Consider the following 24,965-nt stretch of genomic DNA (forward strand, 5'->3'; position numbering starts at 1 on the left):
GTCCAGGGGGTCAATATTGTCCCTTACCTGGATGATCCTCTGATAAAAGCAAGGTCCAGGGAGCTTTTATTGCTTCATATAGACCACACTATCCAGCTTCTGTCACACCATGGGTGGATCCTCAATTTGCAGAAGTCCCACCTGGAGCCTTCTCAGAGGCTTCTGTTCCTGGGAATACTGTGGCCCAACTGGGAATTGCTGGATACTGTGGCCCAATTTGTATGTCTCCCAGAGGACAAGGTGAGAACACTTTAGGAGATGGTCCGCATGGTTCTCCGGCCTACTCGGGTATCCATCCATCTTTGCGTCAGATTGTTGGGGGAAATGGTTGCCTCATACAAGGCGATACAGTATGGAAGGTTCCATGCCAGGACTTTTCAGATGGACCTCCTGAGCAAGTGGTCCGGATCACATCTTCAGATGCACCGGATGATATGGCTGTCACCTCAGGCCAGGATTTCTCTCCTGTGGTGGCTGTAGTCCTCCAACCTACTGGAAGGTCGCAGTTTCGGGATTCAGGATTGGATACTCCTCACGACGGATGCGAGGATGGGGAGCTGTCACCCAGGGGCTCAGTTCTAGGACAGGTGGTCAGCCCATGAAGCCCTCCTTCCGATCAACATTCTAGAACTTCGAACGATCTACAATGCTCTGCTTCAGTCCTCTCCTCTGCTCAGGAATCACGCGATCTAGGTACAGCCAGATAATGCCACAGCAGTGGCGTACATCAATCGACAAGGAGGTGACAAAAAGCAGGGCCTGCATGCAAGAGGTGTCAAGGATACTCCTCTGGACAGAAAGAGTGGAGTGGACAACTGGGAAGCGGACTTCCTGAGTCGTCATGATCTCCACCCGGGGGAGTGGGGGCTTCACCATCGGGTGTTTCAGCAGATCATCGACCGGTGGGGCTGCCCACAAATAGACATGATGGCTTCTTGACTCAACAAGATGCTGACTTGGTATTGTTCATGAACTAGGGACCCTCAGGCGAGGGCAGTAGGTGCACTGACGTCGCCTTCGCCTTACCGGCTGGTCTACCTGTTTCCTCCGATTCCGTTGCTCCAGAGGGTGCTCAAGCGAATCAGGAATCAAGGACCAGGCAATTCTGATTGCCCCGGATTGGCCTTGGAGGGCATGGTACGCAGATCTTCTGGACATATCCGTCGAAGACCCTTGGCCTCTGCCACTGAGAAGAGATCTTCTTCAACAAGGACTGTTCGTCTACCCAGACTTACGGCAGCTTCGTTTGACGGCATGGAGGTTGAACGGAACATCCTAGCTTGCAAGGGCCTATCCAAAAAGGTTATTGCTGCCATGGTTCAGGCCAGTAAACCTGTGACATCAAAACACTATCATCATATCTGGAGGAGATATGTCTCTTGGTGTGAGGAAGAATCCGCCTGCGGAGTTCCACTTGGGTTGTTTCCTCCGTTTCTTGCAGGCTGGTTTGGATAAGGGCTTACGTCTGGGTTCCATTAAGGTCCACATTTCATCCCTCTCAATTTTCTTCCAGAAGAAATTGGCAGTCTTGCCGGAAGTTCAGACCTTCTTGCAAGGGGTACTTCACATTCAACCTCCTTGTGCTGCGCTCGGCCGGCGGCCAGCACACCGGCGCCGGAATCCCTACCTCCGGTATACCGACAGCGTGGCGAGCGCAAATGAGTCCCTTGTGGGCTCGCTGCGCTTGCTACGCTGCGGGCACGGTTGCACGCCACGCTATTTATTCTCCCTCCAGGGGGGTCATGGACCCCCAAGAGAGAGATAAAGTGTCGGTATGCCGGCTGTCGGGATTCCGGCGCCGGTATACTGTGCGTCGGGATCCCGACAGCCGGCAAACTGAAGACCACCCGCGCTCGGCACCCATGGATTTAAGTTTAGTGTTGGAATTTCTACAGTCCTCCTGGTTTGAGCCTCTGATCATGGTAGAAGAAAAGTACCTCATGCGGAAGACGGTGATGTTATTGGCCCTGGATTCTGCTAGGCGTGTCTCAGAATTGGGGGCCCTTTCGTGTAAAAGTCCCTACTTGGTCTTTTATGAGGACAGGGCGGAGCTCAGGACTAGGCAGCAGTTCCTGCCAAAGGTTGTCTGTGCATTCCACTTAAATCAACCTATTGTTCAGCTATTGCTGTTTTTGTTGCCAGCCATTGCTGGTCGTTTTTATGTTCGTGGTGTTTAAAGCTCACCACTTGTTATGTTCCTTCTCTCAAGTATGTCCTTTCTCCTTCGGACACTGTTTTACCTATAACTGCCTGTGGGAGGGGGCATATAGGGATAAGTCAGCACACACAGTTGAAGAAATGTAAAGTGCACTGGCTCCTTTGGACCCCATCTATACCCCATCGTACGAAGTCTACCAATATCCCTTATGGACTACAAGGAAAGGCTTTACCGGTAGGTAATTAAAATCCTGTTTTTTCTCAACACTGTCAAACATTTTTAAATACATGAGCGATTTATCCCTTTGATACTATGAGAGAGATGCATAAATATGCTGTAACATAGTAACATAGTAACATAGTATCTGAGGTTGAAAAAAGACAATTGTCCATCGAGTTCAACCTATTTGTGGTGTCCTATGCATGATGATTTGACTAAAATTTCTGACTGATGCTGCTGTCAGCCATTGCATTTTATCCCTATTTATAGTAACTATAATGCATGACTATGCACCATACCCCTTGATATCCTTATCCAATAGGAATTTATCTAACCCATTCTTAAAGGTGTTGACAGATTCCGCCATTACAACTCCCTCGGGCAGGGAATTCCAAACACGTATTGTCCTTACCGTGAAAAAGCCTTTACGCCGTATTGTGCGGAATCTCCTTTCCTCTAACCTGAGCGAGTGTCCACGAGTCCTCTGTGTTGATCTAACCAAAAACAGGTCCCGCGCAAGCTCTGTGTATTGTCCCCTTATATATTTGTAGATGTTGATCATATCCCCTCTTAGTCTCCGCTTTTCCAATGTAAACATGCCTAGTCTTTCAAGCCTTTCCTTGTATTCCATCGTCTCCATGCCCTTAATTAGTTTGGTCGCCCTCCTCTGTACCTTTTCAAGCTCCAGGATATCCTTTTTGTAGTACGGTGCCCAGAACTGTACACAGTATTCAAGGTGTGGCCTCACTAGTGATTTATATAACGGGAGTATAATACTCTCGTCCCTAGCATCAATACCCCGTTTTATGCATGCTAATATCTTATTAGCCTTCTTTGCTGCAGTCCTACTTTGGGTACTACTGCTTAGCTTGCTATCTATGAGGACACCTAAGTCCTTTTCCAGTACAGAATCCCCTAATTTTACCCCATTTAGTAGGTAGGTGTAATTTTTGTTCTTGTTACCACAGTGCATTACCTTACACTTGTCTGTGTTGAAGCGCATTCTCCATTTGGCTGCCCATGCTTCTAATTTAACTAAGTCGTTCTGAAGAGACTCGGCATCCTCCTCTGTATTTATAGCCTTACACAATTTGGTATCATCTGCAAAAATTGACACCATGCTCTCTAGACCTTCTGTTAGGTCGTTAATGAAAATATTGAACAATAGCGGTCCTAATACTGAGCCTTGCGGCACACCACTTAGCACTTCAGTCCAAGTTGAAAAAGATCCATTAACCACAACGCGCTGCTTCCTATTATCTAACCAGTTTTTGACCCAAGTGCATATTGTGCTTCCTAGCCCTGATTCTTGTAGCTTGTATATAAGTCTCATGTGTGGTACAGTATCGAACGCTTTGGCAAAGTCTAAAAAGATTACATCCACGTCTTTACCCTGATCTAGGTTTGCGCTTACTGTTTCATAAAAGCCAAGTAAGTTGGTTTGACAGGATCTGTCCTTCATAAACCCATGTTGATTCCTTTTAATGACCTTATTGGTTTCAAGGAACTTCTGAATACTATCTCTTAGAATACCTTCCAATACTTTCCCCACTATAGATGTAAGACTAACTGGTCTATAATTACCTGGTTCAGCTTTACTTCCCTTTTTGAATATAGGCACTACTTCCGCTATACGCCAGTCTTTGGGAACCATGGCCCTCATTCCGAGTTGTTCGCTCGGTATTTTTCATCGCATCGCAGTGAAAATCCGCTTAGTACGCATGCGCAATGTTCGCACTGCGACTGCGCCAAGTAACTTTACTATGAAGAAAGTAATTTTACTCACGGCTTTTTCTTCGCTCCGGCGATCGTAATGTGATTGACAGGAAATGGGTGTTACTGGGCGGATACACGGCGTTTCAGGGGCGTGTGGCTGAAAACGCTACCGTTTCCGGAAAAAACGCAGGAGTGGCCGGGGAAACGGTGGGAGTGCCTGGGCGAACGCTGGGTGTGTTTGTGACGTCAACCAGGAACGACAAGCACTGAAATGATCGCACAGGCAGAGTAAGTCTGGAGCTACTCTGAAACTGCTAACTCGTTTGTAATCGCAATATTGCGCGTACGTCGGTCGCAATTTTAAGAAGCTAAGATTCACTCCCAGTAGGCGGCGGCTTAGCGTGTGTAACTCTGCTACATTCGCCTTGCGAGCGAACAACTCGGAATGAGGGCCCATACCTGATATAACTGAATCCTCAAAGATAGCGGTTTTGCCAGTTCAGAGTGAAGCTCCATTAGAACCCTTGGATGAATACCATCGGGCCCTGGTGATTTATTAATCTTTAAATGTTTTAATCGGTCACAGACTACTTCCTCGCTTAAATAAGTACCTATCAGTGTGATATTGTCATTATTGAGATTGTGTGTCAGTCCCTGAATTGGGTCCTCTCTAGTGAATACTTTTGAAAAAAACTCATTTAGTGTGTCCGCTATGTCATTATCATTTTTGCTTAAGACTCCCAACTTGTCTTTTAAAGGGCCTATACTCTCCTTTTTTAATCTCTTGCTATTAATGTATTTAAAGAATTTTTTGGGATTCGCTTTGCTTTCCCTTGCTACTAGTTTTTCAGTTTCTACTTTAGCCGCTCTTATTTCCTTTTTGCAATTTTTGTTACATTCCTTATAGTGCTGAAATGACTCTGCTTCCCCGTCAGATTTGTATTTTTTAAATGCTCGCCTTTTCTTGCCCATAAGTTCCTTAATCTTTTTGTTAAGCCACATCGGTTTATGATTTTTATTCCCTTTTTTGCTACTCATAGGAATATATTTGAGTGTATTTTTAGCTAGCAGGAATTTTAGTACCTCCCATTTCTCCGTAGTATTTTTTCCTAAAAACAAACCTTCCCATTCAATATCCCTGAAAAATACCCTCATCTTTTCAAAATTTGCTTTGCTAAAATTTAAAGTCCTAGTTGAGCCAGTATAGGGCTGTTTGTAGAAACTGATATTGAATGTGACCATATTGTGGTCACTGTTTCCTATGGGTTCCCCTACTATAATACCCGATACCAAATCCTGATTGTTTGTTAATACCAGGTCTAAGATTGCATTGTACCTAGTTGGTTCCTCAATTAGTTGGACTAGGTAGTTATCATTTAGTGTGTTTAAAAACATACTGCCCCTAGCAGTATCACATGAATCGTTTTTCCAATTTATCTCTGGATAGTTAAAATCTCCCATTACTACTATGTCTCCTACTCCTGCTGCTTTTTCAATTTGCTTTAGTAACAATTCATCATCAGATGCGTTGATACCAGGCGGCCTATAGCATACACCCAATACTAACTTTTTTGTTCCTTTTTCCCCGCATGCAATTTCTACCCATAATGTCTCAACAGTGTCTACAGTCCCCTCCTGAATATCTTCCCATATATTAGGTTTTAAAAACGGCTTTACGTACAGACACACCCCTCCACCCTTTTTATTTAGTCTGTCTCTCCTAAACAGTGTATAGCCCTCTAGATTGACTGTCCAATCATGAGATTCATCCCACCAAGTTTCAGTAATGCCTATAATATCATACTGTTTGCTTGCTGCAAGTATTTCTAGTTCACCCTTTTTACCAGTAATGCTTCTGGCGTTTACATACATACAGCTAAGATAAGTATTTTCCCTTGCGTTAGGGACATCTTTCACCTTATGTGGCAAGGATGACCTGTAATCGTCATTGGTTAGTGCTTTGGTAAAATCCCTTTTAGTACCCATGTTAGTAACCTTACTGCCTGCTCTTACCCTCCCCCCCCATCTTCTCCCCCATTTCGTTTACTACCGCCATCCCCACTATTCTCACTGCATGACCCGTAGTTTCTAGCTAAACCCTCCCCCCAGGCTCCTAGTTTAAAATCTCCTCCAACCTTCTAACCATCCTTCCCCCCAGCACCGCTGCCCCCTCCTCAGTCAGGTGCAATCCGTCACGACAAAAGAGATGGCGCCTGACTGAGAAGTCCGCCCAGTGTTCCAGGAACACAAACCCCTCTTTCCTGCACCAATCCCTAAGCCACACATTTACCTCCCTAATCTCCCTCTGCCTCCCTGGACTAGCTCGTGGCACGGGTAATAATTCCGAGAATATTACCTTAGATGTCCTTGCCTTCAGTTTCTTTCCTAAGTCCCTATAGTCTTTCTTAAGGACATCCCACCTTCCGCTAACTTTGTCATTGGTGCCAACGTGCACCAAGACCGCCGGGTCTTTGCCAGCCCCTCCCAACAATCTATCTACCCGGTCCGCGATGTGCCGTACCCGAGCACCCGGGAGACAACAGACTGTACGGCGATCACGGTCCCGGTAGCAGATTGCCCTATCTGCCTTCCTGATGATAGAATCCCCTACCACCACCATTTGACTAGGTACCTCTCTATCTTTTATCCCAACCGCGCCAGAGGGACCGCACCTCTGGATGCTAGAGGGAGCAGTCTCCTCCGGCACCGTCATTTCTTCACTATCATCCTCCGATTCCTCGTCCAATCGGGCAAATTTGTTCAACTAACAATCTTTAACCTATTATCAAGACGAAGCAGGACCACTTACCGACGGCATGTATTATGATCAGCAGTTGATCCCTTTGCAGTATGTGCAACATTCACACATCTCCCACACTTTAATATAGCTGATGTCATTGATGGCATCACTGCCCTCAAAGTGTGATGCTGATTAGAGGGTAATTCAGGGGGTCAGTATAGAAGGACACCCAACAAAGTGGTAATCAGGGTGAGGGTCATTTTAACTTGACAATCTCTTTAAATCATCCGTAGAATATTACATTTATCTGATTACTGCCGAAAACTTATCAGATGCGAAAAATTGCATTTTTTTGCAATTTTCCACGATGTTTTGCCGATATAGTTTTTTTTTTACAGACAATTAGGACGCCTGAAAAAAAATCCATTCTCCCGCGAAAACACAGATATCCTGACGCTTATCGGGAATTTTGTTACTGAAAGCACTGTGAGGTGCGCATGTATCTACAGCCAATCTTCAGTTTAATGGGGGTATCCAGTTACCCGTGGATGGATGTTTTCTGCGATTTTTGTTTTTCCTGATGTTTCACCGATGAAACCTGTCTGCTTACACTAGAAACACACCTGTTTTAGTCTGAAAATGAGACCAGCGACTGGCTTTTTGGGACAATAGGATAGCCCCCAGCGAAACAATTACTTGCGGTACATGACTGCAGGTAATTGCATACTCGCCTTTATCTTGTATAATATTTTCTTCTACTTTTCTCTAACGTCCTAGTGGATGCTGGGGACTCCGTAATGACCATGGGGAATAGACGGGCTCCGCAGGAGACTGGGCACTCTAAAGAAAGATTTAGTACTACCTGGTGTGCACTGGCTCCTCCATCTATGCCCCTCCTCCAGACCTCAGTTAGAATATTTGCCCGGCCAGAGCTGGGTGCTTTTAGTGGGCTCTCCTGAGCTTGCTAAGAAGAAAGTATTTTAGTTTAGGTTTTTTATTTTCAGAGAGCTTCTGCTGGCAACAGACTCTCTGCTAAGTGGGACTGAGGGGAGAGAAGCAAACCTACTAACTGTGGCTAGGTTGTGCTTCTTAGGCTACTGGACACCATTAGCTCCAGAGGGATCGAACACAGGTACCTAACCTTGATCGTGCGTTCCCGGAGCCGCGCCGCCGTCCCCCCTCTCAGAGCCAGAAGTACAGAAGCAGCAGAAGCATGAAGACTTCGAAATCGGCGGCAGAAGACTCCTGTCTTCACTTAAGGTAGCACACAGCACTGCAGCTGTGCGCCATTGCTCCCGCAGCACACCCGCACACTCCGGTCACTGTAGGGCGCAGGGGGGGGCGCCCTGGGCAGCAATTAAGGTACCTTTTGGCAAAATAATACATATATCCAGTCAGGCACTGGATATATGTTCGAGCCCCCGCCATTTTTTACACATAGAAGCGGGACAGAAGCCCGCCGCTGAGGGGGCGGAGCCTTCTTCCTCAGCACACCAGCGCCATTTTCTCTTCACAGCTCCGCTGGAAAGACGCTCCCCGGGCTCTCCCCTGCAGTATCCAGGTGCAAAAAGGGTAAAAAGAGAAGGGGGGCACATAAATTTAGGTGCAAAACGATCACAAACAGCAGCTACTGGGTAATCACTAAGGTACAGTGTAATCCCTGGGTTATATAGCGCTGGGGTGTGTGCTGGCATACTCTCTCTCTGTCTCCCCAAAAGCCTTTGTGGGGTTCTGTCCTCAGTCAGAGCATTCCCTGTGTGTGTGCGGTGTGTCGGTACGTCAGTGTCGACATGTTTGATGAGGAAGGATATGTGGAGGCAGAACAAGTGCAGGTGAATGAGGTGTCGCCGCCGACGGTGCCGACACCTGATTGGATGGATATGTGGAAGGTGTTAAATGATAATGTAAGCTCCTTACATAACAGATTGGATAAAGCTGTAGCCTCGGGACAGTCAGGGTCTCAACCCATGCCTGATCCTACAATGCAGAGGCCGTCAGGGTCTCACAAGCGCCCACTATCCCAGATGGTTGACACAGATGCCGACACGGAGTCCGACTCCAGTGTCGATGACGATGATGCAAAGTTGCAGCCTAAAATGACAAAAGCCATCCGCTACATGATTATAGCAATGAAGGATATATTGCACATATCAGAGGAAAACCCTGTCCCTGATAAGAGGGTTTATATGTATGGGGAGAAAAGAAGTGACTTTTCCCCCTTCACATGAATTATGTGAAAAAGCGTGGGATTCCCCTGATAGGAAAGTAGTAATTTCCAAGAGATTACCGATGGCGTATTCTTTCCCGCCAACGGACAGGTTACGCTGGGAATCCTCCCCGAGGGTAGACAAGGCGTTGACACGCTTATCTAAGAGGGTGGCCCTGCCGTCTCAGGATACGGCCGCCCTAAAGGATCCTGCGGATAGAAAGCAGGAAGATATCCTGAAGTCTGTTTATACACATTCTGGTACTCTACTGAGGCCAGCAATTGCTTCGGCCTGGATGTGTAGTGCTGTAGCAGCTTGGACTGATAATCTCTCGGAGGAGATAGATACCCTGGACAGGGACACTGTTCTACTGACCCTGGGACATATCAAGGACGCTTTCCTATATATGCGCGATGCCCAGAGGGACATTTGCCTGCTAGGCTCTAGAAGGCAGGGGTAGAGGAAAAAGAACAAAAGGCCTCCCCGGCTTCCACTAAATCCACCGCATGACGCTGGGGCTCCACAGGCGGAGCCAGGAGCGGTGGGGGCGCGTCTCCGAAATTTCAGCCACCAGTGGGTTCGCTCACGGGTGGATCCTTGGGCTATACAAATTGTGTCTCAGGGATACAAGCTGGAGTTCGAAGTGACGCCCCCTCACCGTTGCCTAAAATCGGCCTTGCCAGCTTCCCCCAGGGAAAGGGAGGTAGTGCTGGCGGCAATTCACAAGCTATACCTCCAGCAGGTGGTAGTAAAGGTTCCCCTCCTTCAACAGGGAAGGGGTTACTATTCCACTATGTTTGTGGTACCGAAACCGGACGGTTCGGTCAGACCCATCTTGAATTTAAAATCCCTGAATATTTATCTCAGGAAATTCAAGTTCAAAATGGAATCGCTCAGAGCAGTCATTGCAAGTCTGGAAGAGGGGGATTTCATGGTGTCTCTGGACATCAAGGATGCTTACTTGCATGTCCCCATTTATCCGCCTCATCAAGAGTACCTCAGGTTTGTGGTACAGGACTGTCATTACCAATTCCAGACGCTGCCGCTTGGCCTGTCCACGGCACCGAGAATATTTACCAAGGTGATGGCGGAGATGATGGTGCTCCTTCGGAAGCAAGGAGTTACAATTATCCCATACTTGGACAATCTCCTCATAAAGGCGAGGTCCAGGGAGCAGTTACTGTTCAGCGTAGCACACTCTCAGGAAGTGTTGCGGCAGCATGGCTGGATTCTGAATATTCCAAAGTCGCAGCTGATCCCTACGAAGCGTCTGCCCTTCCTGGGCATGATTCTGGATACAGGCCAGAAGAAGGTATTTCTCCCGGAGGAGAAGGCTCAGGAGCTTGTGACTCTGGTCAGGGACCTCCTGAAACCAAAACAGGTGTCGGTGCATCACTGCGCGCGAGCCCTGGGAAAGATGGTGGCGTCATACGAAGCCATTCCCTTCGGCAGGTTCCATGCCAAAATCATTCAGTGGGATCTGTTGGACAAGAGGTCCGGATCGCATCTTTAGATGCATCGGCTGATCACCCTGGCCCCCAGGGCCAGGGTGTCTCTTCTGTGGTGGCTGCAGAGTGCTCACCTCCCTCGAGGGCCGCACGTTCGGCATACAGGACTGGGTCCTGGTGATCACGGATGCAAGCCTCCGAGGATGGGGGGCAGTCACTCAGGGAAGAAACTTCCAAGGGCTGTGGTCAAGTCAGGAGACTTGTCTGCACATAAATATCCTAGAACTAAGGGCCATATACAACGCCCTAAGCCAAGCGGAGCCTCTGCTTCGTGACCAACCAGTGCTGATTCAGTCAGACAACATCACTGCAGTGGCCCATGTCAATCGACAGGGCGGCACAAGAAGCAGGGGGGCGATGGCAGAAGCCACCAGGATTCTTCGTTGGGCGGAGAATCACGTGCAAGCACTGTCAGCAGTGTTCATTCCGGGGGTCGACAACTGGGAAGCAGACTTCCTCAGCAGACACGACCTCCACCCGGGAGAGTGGGGACTTCATCAAGAAGTCTTCACGCTGATTGCAAATCGATGGGAACTCCCACAGGTGGACATGATGGCGTCACGCCTCAACAAAAAGCTAAACCGGTATTGCGCCAGGTCAAGGGACCCTCAGGCGACAGCTGTGGACGCACTAGTAACACCATGGGTGTTCCAGTCGGTCTATGTGTTTCCTCCTCTTCCTCTCATACCCAAGGTGCTGAGAATTGTAAGAAAAAGAGGAGTGAGAACAATATTCATTGCTCCGGATTGGCCAAGAAGGACTTGGTACCCGGAACTACAAGAAATGCTCACAGAGGACCCATGGCCTCTGCCTCTCAGGCAGGACCTGTTACAACAAGGGCCCTGTCTGTTCCAAGACTTACCGCGGCTGCGTTTGACGGCATGGCGGTTGAACGCCGGATCCTAGCGGAAAAGGGCATTCCGGATTAAGTTATTCCTCCACTGATAAAGGCTAGGAAAGACGTGACAGCAAAACATTATCACCGTATATGGCGAAAATATGTTGCTTGGTGTGAGGCCAGGAAGGCCCCTGCAGAGGAATTCCAGCTGGGTCGATTCCTGCACTTCCTACAGTCAGGAGTGACTATGGGCCTAAAATTAGGATCCATAAAGGTCCAGATTTCGTCCCTGTCCATTTTCTTTCAAAAGGAACTGGCTTCACTGCCTGAGGTTCAGACGTTTGTTAAGGGAGTGCTGCATATTCAGCCCCCTTTTGTGCCACCAGTGGCACCTTGGGATCTTAACGTGGTCTTGGGTTTCCTGAAATCCCACTGGTTTGAGCCACTTAAGACCGTGGAGCTAAAGTATCTCACATGGAAAGTGGTCATGCTGTTGGCCTTAGCGTCGGCTAGGCGTGTGTCAGAATTGGCGGCTTTGTCATGTAAAAGCCCCTATCTGGTTTATCATATGGACAGGGCAGAATTGCGGACTCGTCCGCAATTTCTACCAAAGGTTGTGTCTTCGTTTCATTTGAACCAACCTATTGTGGTGCCTGCGGCTAATCGTGACTTGGAGGATTCCTAGTTGCTGGACGTGGTCCGGGCTTTGAAGATTTATGTTAACAGAACGGCTGGAGTCAGGAAGACTGACTCGCTGTTTATCCTGTTTGCATCCAACAAGCTGGGTGCTCCTGCTTCAAAGCAAACTATTGCGCGCTGGATCTGTTACACGATTCAGCAGGCTCATTCTGCGGCAGGATTGCTGCATCCAAAATCAGTGAAAGCCACTCCACAAGGAAGGTGGGCTCTTCTTGGGCGGCAGCCCGAGGGGTCTCGGCATTACAGCTTTGCCGAGCTGCTACTTGGTCGGGTTCAAACACTTTTTTGCAAAATTCTACAAGTTTGATACCCTGGCTGAGGAGGACTTTGTGTTTGCCCATTCGGTGCTGCAGAGTCATCCGCACTCTCCCGCCCGTTTGGAGGCTTTGGTATAATCCCCATGGTCCTTACGGAGTCCCCAGCATCCACTAGGACGTTAGAGAAAATAAGATTTTACTCACCGGTAAATCTTTTTCTCGTAGTCCGTAGTGGATGCTGGGCGCCCGTCCCAAGTGCGGACTTTCTGCAATACGTGTATATAGTTATTGCTTAATAAAGGGTTATGTTATATTGGCATCCTTTGGTTGATGCTATGTTGTTTGTTCATACTGTTAACTGGGTAAGGTTATCACAAGTTATACGGTGTGATTGGTGTGGCTGGTATGAGTCTTACCCTGGATTCCAAAATCCTTTCCTTGTAATGTCAGCTCTTCCGGGCACAGTTTCCTTAACTGAGGTCTGGAGGAGGGGCATAGAGGGAGGAGCCAGTGCACACCAGGTAGTACTAAATCTTTCTTTAGAGTGCCCAGTCTCCTGCGGAGCCCGTCTATTCCCCGTGGTCCTTACGGAGTCCCCAGCATCCACTACGGACTACGAGAAAAAGATTTACCGGTGAGTAAAATCTTATTTTTACCTTCTAAACATCTGACTATATAAATAACTATAATTTGGGGTTTAAAGAGTATTAATGTGTTATGAATGTATTTCTAAGTGTTCTATAACTGGGATGTTTGTGCACCTCATGCTCCAACATATGAAGTTTTCTCTTTTTTACATCCTTCTAGTGATCGCAACCTTTACTACTTAGGATTTAAAAGAGTTGACAGTAACCAAAAGTATGATGCTAGAGGTAAGGCTTAATTAGAAAATGTGCATTATTAGCGTTTAGGACTCCTCCATTCCAGCCTGCTCTCTTTAGAAGCATACTAATGTGCAGTAAAGGGAGAATGACATGATGCGCCACATTTGGCATGTAAAACAAATGGGGGAAGGGGGGCAAATTATATGCTGATAAAAGATCCTACTGTATTATAAAGGCATGGCCAAGAAAGATAAACTCCTTCATTTTAATCTACACTGTTTAAAGCAGACACATGGTTGTATTGGAAGCAGTGGTCCTGCTTGCTAAAGCATCACTTTCCTCTTCTTCTCTTACCATTATTACCATCGTTCTTTCTTTTGTTATGCTGATAAAATAACCATTTCTGTAAACTGTAAACCATATTTGCCTACACATTCTTTCTAGATTGCTCTGACTGGTAATATGCACAGACATCCCTAGGCAGGTTTCGGTACTGAAAACTATCTGCAATTTAAATAATGGAGAAAGGCGCCTGCTGTTGTTGTACTGCCCAATATCAATTACAAATTAACATTTATTTCAAATATCCAGCAAACATGCTAACATGTGCTTTATGCTATGAGAATATTATAGTACCAAATACAACTAGAATGCATACTGTTACAATTATGTAAACCAGAATTTACAGAATTTGGAAAACAAACAATAAATGCAACTTGAATACAACTGTTACAGTAATGTAAACGATAAATACAACTAGAATACAACTGTTACAGTAATGTAAACAAGAAATAAAACTAGAATACATAAATAATAAATGATGTACAACTAGAATACAACTGTTACAGCATTGATAATCCATAGGTGTGTGTTTTGACTTGCATAGCTGCAATTTGTTGTGTCATATTTCAGATTATGAAGAGGAGGAAGAAGAGGTGGTTTCTGTAACTGTTCCAGCCATCTGCCATGTAGCTGATCTCCCTGGTGAGGCCGAAGAGCTGGACTCAGAGGCTGAGCTCATGCTGCAAATGGGTCTTCCGGTGCAGTTTGGTGGATCATCGTTTGAGAAGAACTTTGTGGTAGGACTTTCTCCCTGCTTTTAGTTTGAATTTGTTTGGGAAAGCATACTACAGTACCAATGTAGGATCTCTTAACTGCGCGCATCATAAGAGGTTTCATAGTATCTCATTAACACCCTAATGTCCTCTTACATTTTTAAGTACCATTGCCTATATTTATCAGAAAAAAAGCAAGAGATGAATCCATGCCTAATAGGATTGGGGTTTAACAAGATGGTTTATTGATGCCAAAATAATCAGCAGAGGGAATGAATTCAGCAGTTAGCTAGTTAAATGCATTGATGTTAATTCTTTGAAGATCGGGGGTAATTCTGAGTTGATCGCAGCAGCAACTTTGTTAGCAATTGGGCAAAACCATGTGCACTGCAGGGGGGCAGATATAACATGCGCAGAGAGAGTTAGATTTGGGTGGTTATTTTGTTTCTGTGCAAGGTGAATACTGGCTGCTTTATTTCTCTGACGTCCTAGTGGATGCTGGGAACTCCGTAAGGACCATGGGGAATAGCGGGCTCCGAAGGAGACTGGGCACTCTAAGAAAGAATTAGGACTACCTGGTGTGCACTGGCTCCTCCCTCTATGCCCCTCCTCCAGACCTCAGTTAGAATCTGTGCCCGGCTCGAGCTGGTTGCACACTAGGGGCTCTCCTGAGCTTCTAGTAAAGAAAGTATTTATTAGGTTTTTTATTTTCAGTGAGATCTGCTGGCAACAGACTCACTGCAACGAGGGACTTAGGGGAGAGAAGCGAACCTACCTGCTTGCAGCTAGCTTGGGCTTCTAGGCTACTGGACACCATTAGCTCCAGAGGAATCGAACACAGGCCCAGCCTCGGTCGTCCGGTCCCGGAGCCGCGCCGCCGTCCCCCTTGCAGAGCCAGAAGCATGAAGATCTTCACGGAAATCGGCGGCTGAAGACTCCGGTCTTCATTAAGGTAGCGCACAGCACTGCAGCTGTGCGCCATTGCTCTCTGTGCACACCACATACTCCGGTCACTGATGGGTGCAGGGCGCTGGGGGGGGGCGCCCTGGGCAGCAATTAGAGTACCTTAAAGTGGCTAATCACACATAATATAGCCTAAGAAGCTATATATGTGTAAAATACCCCTGCCACAGTATTATTATAAGAGCGGGAGAAGTCCGCCGAAAAAGGGCCGGGGCTATCTCCCTCAGCACACTGGCGCCATTTCCTCTCACAGCTCCGCTGGAAGGACGCTCCCCAGGCTCTCCCCTGCAGTTTCCAGGCTCAATAGGGTAAAAAAGAGAGGGGGGGCACTAAATTTAGGCGCAAATACTATATATATAGCGGCTATAGGGTAAATCACTTGTGTAGTGTAACTCCCTGCATTATATAGCGCTGTGGTGTGTGCTGGCATACTCTCTCTCTGTCTCCCCAAAGGACTTTGTGGGGTCCTGTCCTCAGTCAGAGCATTCCCTGTGTGTGTGCGGTGTGTCGGTACGGCTGTGTCGACATGTTTGATGAGGAGGCTTATGTGGAGGCGGAGCAGGTGCCGATAAATGTGATGTCACCCCCTGCGGGGTCGACACCTGAGTGGATGGATATGTGGAAGGAATTACGCGACAGTGTCAACTCCTTACATAAATGGTTTGACGACATAGCAGATGTGGGACAGCCGGCTTCTCAGCCCGTGCCTGCCCAGGCGTCTCAAAAGCCATCAGGGGCTCAAAAACGCCCGCTACCTCAGATGGCAGACACAGATGTCGACACGGATACTGACTCCAGTGTCGACGACGATGAGACTGGTGTACATTCCAACAGAGCCACCCGTTGCATGATTACGGCAATGAAAAATGTGTTGCACATTTCTGACATTAACCCAGGTACCACAAAAAAGGGTATTATGTTTGGGGAGAAAAAGCAACCAGTGGTTTTCCCCCATCTGATGAGTTGAATGAAGTGTGTGAAGAAGCGTGGGCTTCCCCCGATAAGAAATTAGTGATTTCTAAAAAGTTGCTAATGGCGTACCCTTTCCCGCCAGAGGACAGGATACGTTGGGAGACATCCCCTAGGGTGGATAAAGCGCTCACACGCTTGTCAAAGAAGGTGGCACTACCGTCTCAGGATACGGCCGCCTTAAAGGAGCCTGCGGATAGAAAGCAGGAGGCTATCCTGAAGTCTGTATATACACACTCAGGTATTATACTGAGGCCGGCTATTGCTTTAGCATGGATGTGCAGTGCTGCAGCTGCGTGGTCAGATTTCCTGTCTGATAACATTGATACCCTCGACAGGGACACTTTATTGCTAACCATAGAGCATATTAAAGACGCAGTCTTATACATGAGAGATGCACAGAGGGATATTTGCCGGCTGGCATCTAGAATTAATGCAATGTCCATTTCTGCCAGGAGAGGATTGTGGACTCGGCAGTGGACAGGTGATACAGATTCTAAAAGGCACATGGAGGTTTTGCCTTACAAAGGTGAGGAATTGTTGGGGACGGTCTCTCGGACCTCGTTTCCACAGCAACAGCTGGGAAGTCGACATTTTTACCCCATGTTCCCTCACAGCCAAAGAAAGCACCGTATTATCAGGTACAGTCCTTTCGGCCCCAGAAAGACAAGCGGGTTAAAGGCGCGTCCTTTCTGCCCAGAGGTAGAGGGAAAAAGCTGCACCATACAGCCACTTCCCAGGAAGAAAAGTCCTCTCCCGCTTCCTCTAAGTCCACCGCATGACGCTGGGGCTCCACAGGCGGAGCCAGGTGCGGTGGGGGCCCATCTCCGGAACTTCAGCGACCAGTGGGCTCGCTCACGGGTGGATCCCTGGATTCTACAAGTGGTATCTCAGGGGTACAAGCTGGAATTCGAGACGTCTCCCCCTCGCCGTTTCCTCAAATCAGCCTTGCCAACAGCTCCCCCAGACAGGGAGGCAGTGCTGGAGGCGATTCACAAGCTGTATTCTCAGCAGGTGATAATCAAGGTACCCATTTTAAATTTGAAATCCTTGAACACTTATATAAGAAGGTTCAAGTTCAAAATGGAATCGCTCAGGGCGGTTATTGCAAGCCTGGACGAAGGGGATTACATGGTATCACTGGACATCAAGGATGCTTACCTGCATGTCCCCATTTACCCTCCTCACCAGGAGTACCTCAGATTTGTGGTACAGGACTGTCATTACCAATTCCAGACGTTGCCGTTTGGTCTGTCCACGGCACCGAGGGTATTTACCAAGGTAATGGCCGAAATGATGATACTCCTTCGGAAAAAGGGAGTTTTAATTATCCCGTACTTGGACGATCTCCTTATAAAGGTGAGATCCAGGGAGCAGTTGTTGGTCGGCGTAGCACTATCTTGGGAAGTGCTACAACAGCACGGCTGGATTCTGAATATTCCAAAGTCGCAGCTGGTTCCTACAACGCGTCTACTGTTCCTGGGGATGGTTCTGGACACAGACCAGAAAAAAGTGTTTCTCCCGGAGGAGAAAGCCAAGGAGTTGTCATCTCTAGTCAGAGACCTCCTGAAACCAAAACAGGTGTCGGTGCATCACTGCACGCGAGTCCTGGGAAAAGATGGTAGCTTCCTACGAAGCAATTCCATTTGGCAGGTTCCATGCAAGGATCTTTCAGTGGGATCTGTTGGACAAGTGGTCCGGATCGCATCTTCAGATGCATCGGCTGATAACCCTGTCTCCAAGGACCAGGGTGTCTCTGCTGTGGTGGCTGCAGAGTGCTCATCTTCTAGAGGGCCGCAGATTTGGCATACAGGACTGGGTCCTGGTGACCACGGATGCCAGCCTTCGAGGCTGGGGGGCAGTCACACGGGGAAGAAACTTCCAAGGACTATGGTCAAGCCAGGAGACTTCCCTACACATAAATATTCTGGAACTAAGGGCCATTTACAATGCCCTAAGTCAGGCAAGACCCCTGCTCAACACCAGCTGGTGCTGATCCAGTCAGACAACATCACGGCGGTCGCCCATGTAAACCGACAGGGCGGCACAAGAAGCAGGATGGCGATGGCAGAAGCCCCAAGGATTCTCTGATGGGCGGAAAATCACGTGCTAGCGCTGTCAGCAGTGTTCATTCCGGGAGTGGACAACTGGGAAGCAGACTTCCTCAGCAGACACGACCTCCACCCGGGAGAGTGGGGACTTCATCCAGAAGTCTCCCAGCTGATTGTAAACCGTTGGGAACGGCCACAGGTGGACATGATGGCGTCCCGCCTCAACAAAAAACTAAAAAGATATTGCGCCAGGTCAAGGGACCCTCAGGGGATAGCTGTAGACGCTCTAGTGACACCGTGGGTGTACCAGTCGGTTTATGTGTTCCCTCCTCTGCCTCTCATACCCAAGGTACTGAGAATAATAAGAAGGAGAGGAGTAAGAACTATACTCGTGGTTCCGGATTGGCCAAGAAGAGCTTGGTACCCAGAACTTCAAGAAATGATCTCGGAGGACCCATGGCCTCTGCCGCTCAGACAGGACCTGCTGCAGCAGGGGCCCTGTCTGTTCCAAGACTTACCGCGGCTGCGTTTGACGGCATGGCGGTTGAACACCGGATCCTAAAAGAAAAGGGCATTCCGGAGGAAGTCATTCCTACACTGATTAAAGCTAGGAAAGATGTGACCGCAAAAGATTATCACTGCATATGGTGGAAATATGTTGCTTGGTGTGAGGCCAAGAAGGCCCCAACGGAGGAATTTCAGCTAGGTCGATTTCTGCACTTCCTACAGTCAGGGGTGACTATGGGCCTAAAATTGGGTTCCATTAAGGTCCAGATTTCGGCTCTGTCGATTTTCTTCCAAAAAGAACTGGCTTTACTGCCTGAAGTTCAGACTTTTGTAAAGGGAGTGCTGCATATTCAGCCCCCTTTTGTGCCCCCAGTGGCACCTTGGGATCTCACCGTGGTGTTGGATTTCCTAAAGTCGCATTGGTTTGAGCCACTTAAAACCGTGGAGATAAAGTACCTCACGTGGAAGGTGGTCATGCTGTTGGCCTTGGCGTCGGCCAGGCGTGTATCAGAATTGGCGGCTTTGTCATGTAAAATCCCTTATCTGATTTTTCATATGGATAGGGCGGAATTGAGGACTCGTTCCCAATTACTTCCTAAGGTGGTATCAGCTTTTCATGTGAACCAACCTATTGTGGTGCCTGCGGCTACTCGGGACTTGGAGGATTCCAAGTTGCTGGACGTAGTCAGGGCCCTGAAAATATATGTTTCCAGGACGGCTAGAGTCAGAAAAACTGACTCGCTATTTATCCTGTATGCACCCAACAAGCTGGGTGCTCCTGCTTCAAAGCAGACTATTGCTTGCTGGATCTGTAGCACGATTCAACTTGCACATTCGGCGGCTGGACTGCCGCATCCTAAATCTGTAAAGGCCCATTCCACGAGGAAGGTGGGCTCTTCTTGGGCGGCTGCCCGAGGGGTCTCGGCGTTACAACTTTGCCGAGCTGCTACTTGGTCGGGTTCAAACACGTTTGCAAAATTCTACAAGTTTGATACCCTGGCTGAGGAGGACCTTGAGTTTTCTCATTCAGTGCTGCAGAGTCATCCGCACTCTCCCGCCCGTTTGGGAGCTTTGGTATAATCCCCATGGTCCTTACGGAGTTCCCAGCATCCACTAGGACGTCAGAGAAAATAAGAATTTACTCACCGGTAATTCTATTTCTCGTAGTCCGTAGTGGATGCTGGGCGCCCATCCCAAGTGCGGATTGTCTGCAATACTTGTATATAGTTATTGCCTAACTAAAGGGTTATTGTTTTGAGCCATCTATTTGAGAGGCTCAGTTGTTGTTCATACTGTTAACTGGGTATAGTATCACGAGTTGTACAGTGTGATTGGTGTGGCTGGTATGAGTCTTACCCGGGATTCCAAATCCTTTCCTTATTGTGTCAGCTCTTCCGGGCACAGTTTCCCTAACTGAGGTCTGGAGGAGGGGCATAGAGGGAGGAGCCAGTACACACCAGGTAGTCCTAATTCTTTCTTAGAGTGCCCAGTCTCCTTCGGAGCCCGCTATTCCCCATGGTCCTTACGGAGTTCCCAGCATCCACTACGGACTACGAGAAATAGAATTACCGGTGAGTAAATTCTTATTTTTTACACTGCAATTTAGATTTCAGTTTGAATACACCCCACCCAAATCTAACTCTCTCTCAGGGCCGTAACTACGTGTGTGCCAAGTGGGCTTGGCACACAGCGCAGTTGCCCTGAGGGCGCACGGCCAGCGGCATGTAATGAGTCAAATTGACTCATTACATGCCGCCTCTGCTGTGTGCGCCGTGCGCCGCGCTGGAGGGAGAAGAGACCAGCGCCGGGCAGCGGACAAGGAGGAGGAGGGAGGGGGGAGCAGGGAGCCGCAGCAGCGCTAATTCATTGGTAGTAAGCGCCGCTGCAGCATCCCCCTCTCCTTCTGTATTGGCTGCCCGGCGCTGCTATGGATGCTGGGATGCGGTTCCTTCATCCCAGCATCCACAGCAGCGCCAGGCAGCCAATACGGAAGAAGAGGGGGATGCTGCAGCTGCGCTTACTACCAATGAAATAGCGCTGCTGCGGCTCCCTGCTCCCCCTCCCTCCTTCTCACCTCACTGCCTGCACCGAGAGGGAGATGCCAGCACGAGGAGACTGTCAGCGGGGAGAGGGTAAGTATCTCTCTCTCTCGGGGACACCGTCTGCCGCAATGTGTAAAAAGGGGTCCTGGCTGCCGCAATGTGTAAAAAGGGGGACTGGCTGCCGCAATGTGTAAAAAGGGGTCCTGGCTGCCGCAATGTGTAAAAAGGGGGACTGGCTGCCGCAATGTGTAAAAAGGGGTCCTGGCTGCCGCAATGTGTAAAAAGGGGGACTGGCTGCCGCAATGTGTAAAAAGGGGTCCTGGCTGCCGCAATGTGTAAAAAGGGGGCTGGCTGCCGCAATGTGTAAAAAGGGGTCCTGGCTGCCGCAATGTGTAAAAAGGGGGACTGGCTGCCGCAATGTGTAAAAAGGGGGACTGGCTGCCGCAATGTGTAAAAAGGGGTCCTGGCTGCCGCAATGTGTAAAAAGGGGGACTGGCTGCCGCAATGTGTAAAAAGGGGTCCTGGCTGCCGCAATGTGTAAAAAGGAGGCTGGCTGCCGCAATGTGTAAAAAGGGGGACTGTCTGCCGTAATGTGTAAAAAGGGGGACGCTGTCTGCTGTAATGTATAAAAGGGGCTCTACCTGGTGTAGTGGCGCTACTGTGCAGCGTAATTTGAATAATGTAGACTACTGTGCACCGTAGTATGAATTGCTATTATTTTGTGGCCACGCCCCTTCCCTGTGAAGCCACGCCCCTATAAATTTTTTGCGCGCCTATGGCGCGCACTGCCCCTATCTTGCGTGGGGGAGGGGGCGCCACTGTCGTTTCTTGCACACAGCGCTAAAATGCCTAGTTACGGCACTGCTCTCTCTGCACATGTTATATCTACCCCTCCTGCAGTGCACATGGTTTTGCCCAACTGCTAACAAACTTGCTGCTGCGATCAACTCACAATTAGGCCCATCATGATCACAGTTCCCAACCATAGTCCTCAAAGCACACTTAGGGGTAAATTTACTAAGATGGGAGTTCTATTTAAGATGAGATGTAGCCCATAGCAACCAATCAGATTCTACTTCTAATTTAGCTAGCACCTTCTAGAAGATAATACCTGGAATCTGATTGGTTGCTATGGGCAACATCCCATCTTAAATAGAACTCCCATCTTAGTAAATATACCCCCTTCAGTCCAGGTTTTAAGGATAGCAGTATTTGAGCACAGGTGACTTTATTAGTACCTCAGATATTTTGATTTAACCATCTGTGCTTAATCATGGATATCACTAAAACCTTGTTCCTTGAGGACAGAGGTTGAGGAAACACTGACCTAGATCATCACTGAAATGTAATGGTGAAGTTATTTTAACAAAAAAATAATAAAATGTTAAGGTTTTTTTTTTTTAACACCTATGGAGTATTCAGTTACCTGCGGTCACTGACTATGGATAATTGTTGCGCCAGTGGGCAGCTTATCTGGGATTTTGTTTCACCTGCCTCAGGCAGGCGAAATGAAATCCCCGAAAATAGCCCAGTTTTTGGACTAAAACAGGTCAGTTTCTAGTGTAAACACACAGGTTTCATCTGTGAAACATCGGGAAAAATGGAAAAATAACAGAAAACGTCCATTTTTTTATTTTTTTTTGTTCCAGATGTTTTACCACGGGTAATTTGATACCCTCATTAAACTGAACATTGTCATCCGTGAGAATTGGCTTTAGATACATGTGCACCTCACAGTGCTTTCAGTACTGTGTGAATTTGGCTTTGTAGAGGAATTTTTGCTGTAAAATGTGAAGGTTTAGGTATTGGGAAAGTGTACGGTTAGATGAATGCTGTTCCCTCTCCTTTTTTTTTTTTTTTCTTTTCTTTTTTTTCTTCTCCCTGGGATAACTCTGTCCAGAACAAAAAACAAAATTGTCTAGAATTAAGAAAAGAATACTTATTTCAAGATCCCTTCATTTCAGTGTGTCTCGCGTGGACTTTAACAGTCTGGGTAAGAGATCACTCCCACCCGTCTTTGAGCATCTTATGCAGCTATGGTTTAATGAGAGAGGAAATCTAACAATTCTGTTTAAGCATTTAAAAAAACCCACTCGGGGGAGAGCGAGGAACCCCTGCTCAGACCACTAAAGCCAGTGGATCTAGGATGGTTTTATTAATTTTACTTCAACCCAAAACAAAGATTTCTGCAGCGGGGTACACTGGGTTCCACAGGGAATAACATCGGGGTGTAGAGTAGGATCTTGATCCGAGGCACCAACAGGCTAAAAGCTTTGACTGTTCCCAGAATCCATAGCGCCGCCTCCTCTATAACCCCGCCTCCGTGCACAGGAGCTCAGTTTTGTAGTTGGTGCCTGCAGTGCAGGCAGACAACAGGCAGGGCTGCTCCAAGTAGCCCTCAGAAGAGCTTTTTTAAGAGAAAATTGAAGACTTCAAGGGCTACAGCAAAAACATTGTGAGTGTTAGATGTCGGTCAGACATCTCCTGCTGCAGCTCCATCACCTCCCCCCAGCGGCGCTGTATACTCCTGCGCCCTGGTTGCCGGGTACTTACAGCGGAGGCTCCGGTTTCAACATACAGGCACACACACCACGCAGTCTCCAGGATCGTCTGGCCGCACTTAGGGAGGAGGTAAGAGGGTCCCCCAGGTGGTCCCCGCTGGAAATCTCGATCTGGCGCAGCTGGTGGGAGGCGGGCCACGCGTGCTGGCGTGTACACTGTGGCAGTACAAGGACCCCACTAGACCACCAGGGCAAGGGCACAGGTTGGTTTTGGCAAAAGCCGTTTGATGTATGGCCCACAGTACCTGGTGGTGAAGTCCAGCAATGGGATAAGACTTTGACCTGTAGCCCCAGCCCCAGGCCGCCATTTAGAGTAAATGTTCCCGCCCTTGAGCTGCATCTCTCTCTAACCTCACTCCCTGTCAGCATTTGGGCGCCATTTTCACATGCTGGGACTGCTTGGGCAAATCCTCCTCTGTAAAACCGCCTGCATGTCAGCGCTGTGCATTTTACAGGACACTTAAGTATTCTACTTGTCTGTTGACAGTGTTAGTTAAGAAACCGTGCATTTAGTCAGGGTTATGTGATATACATCCAGTATTTACTGTGCATTGATATATCTGTTGATTTTATAGCTGTACTTTGTCTTACTTTGTATTGCTAGTCCAGTGCAGTTTTATTGCATGTCATAATTTCTGCATTGTACATGTGACTGTGTGTGTGTGTGCATATATAGCTGCTGCGTGACTTCCATTCCGTGTATCTCACTCAGATTGCTATCCCTATATTCTGTACCCTGAGAGGGCTAAGTGCGTCGGGGCTATTATTTAATGTAGGTGTTTTACAGGATATACTTGAGTATTTTTCCTTGTGTTTTCAGTCACCATATACCTCTTGAATTCTCTGTTTGTGCTAATAATCTGCACAGGGGGTTCTTGACAAGGTATTAGACTGCTGATATTGTACTGTGTTGCCCGTGATTTGAGCTTACAGGTATGTCAACTACAAGGGGCGACGGAGCTGTGGCTGATCCCACATTGTGTGGTGGTGATGCTGCCGACATGTTTGAGGAAAACATAGCAGCAGCGGGTTCAAGTTCTGGGGATTCCCTACCCCCCAGTGAGACCGTAGCAACGGGGGTTCATAATGACCCACCTTGGGCTACTTTCTCCACGTTATTAAGTACGCTGGTAACTATACTTACGCCCCCTATGGGACCTCACGTGCCGGTACAACCGCATATTGTCTCGGTGGTTAATCCGCCATGGGCAGATCACCTGTCCACTCAGTTACAGCAATTGAACCACTCATTGACAAAACAGAAATCTCTCTCTCGCCCACCTAAGACCAAGGGGTCCTCTAAGCAGGCCATAACTTCCTCACAATCCACCCACGTCCCAGACACCTCGTCTGATGAGGATGGTGTTTATACTGATCCAGATACTTCTGATGGGGAATCTGTCTCACAGGTGGATGTTCCTGACTTACTGGAGGCTATCAGACTAATTCTTCAAATTACTGATGACCCAGAGCCTGATGCTACCTCTAAGAAACCGGACAGATTTAAACGTCAGAAGGTTGTTAAACAAGTTTTGCCTCACGCTGACCATTTAGTTAACATACGTCAGGAATCCTGGGAAAATCCGGGAAAGAAATTCACACCTCACAAGAAAATGCTAGCTCGCTATTCCCTCGTTACGGAGCTAAGTAA

General features: G+C 47.9%; 1 protein-coding gene across 7 annotated transcripts in view; it reads left to right on the forward strand.

Moving 5' to 3' along the window:
* TGS1 (trimethylguanosine synthase 1) overlaps positions 1 to 24,965 on the forward strand; it is a 258,536-nt gene that overhangs the window by 83,514 nt on the left and 150,057 nt on the right. For 6 of the 7 annotated variants that reach the window (XM_063923733.1, XM_063923734.1, XM_063923732.1 and 3 more), the window contains 2 exons: positions 13,150 to 13,214; positions 14,079 to 14,245. In XM_063923733.1, the coding sequence (XP_063779803.1) occupies positions 13,150 to 13,214; positions 14,079 to 14,245 (232 nt within the window). Of the gene's footprint in view, positions 1 to 13,149; positions 13,215 to 14,078; positions 14,246 to 23,204; positions 23,385 to 24,965 lie in introns of those variants that run through there. The other variant, XM_063923738.1, reaches the window with a different exon arrangement.

This window comes from Pseudophryne corroboree, chromosome 5 (assembly GCF_028390025.1).
Source record: "Pseudophryne corroboree isolate aPseCor3 chromosome 5, aPseCor3.hap2, whole genome shotgun sequence".
Taxonomy (NCBI): domain Eukaryota; kingdom Metazoa; phylum Chordata; class Amphibia; order Anura; family Myobatrachidae; genus Pseudophryne; species Pseudophryne corroboree.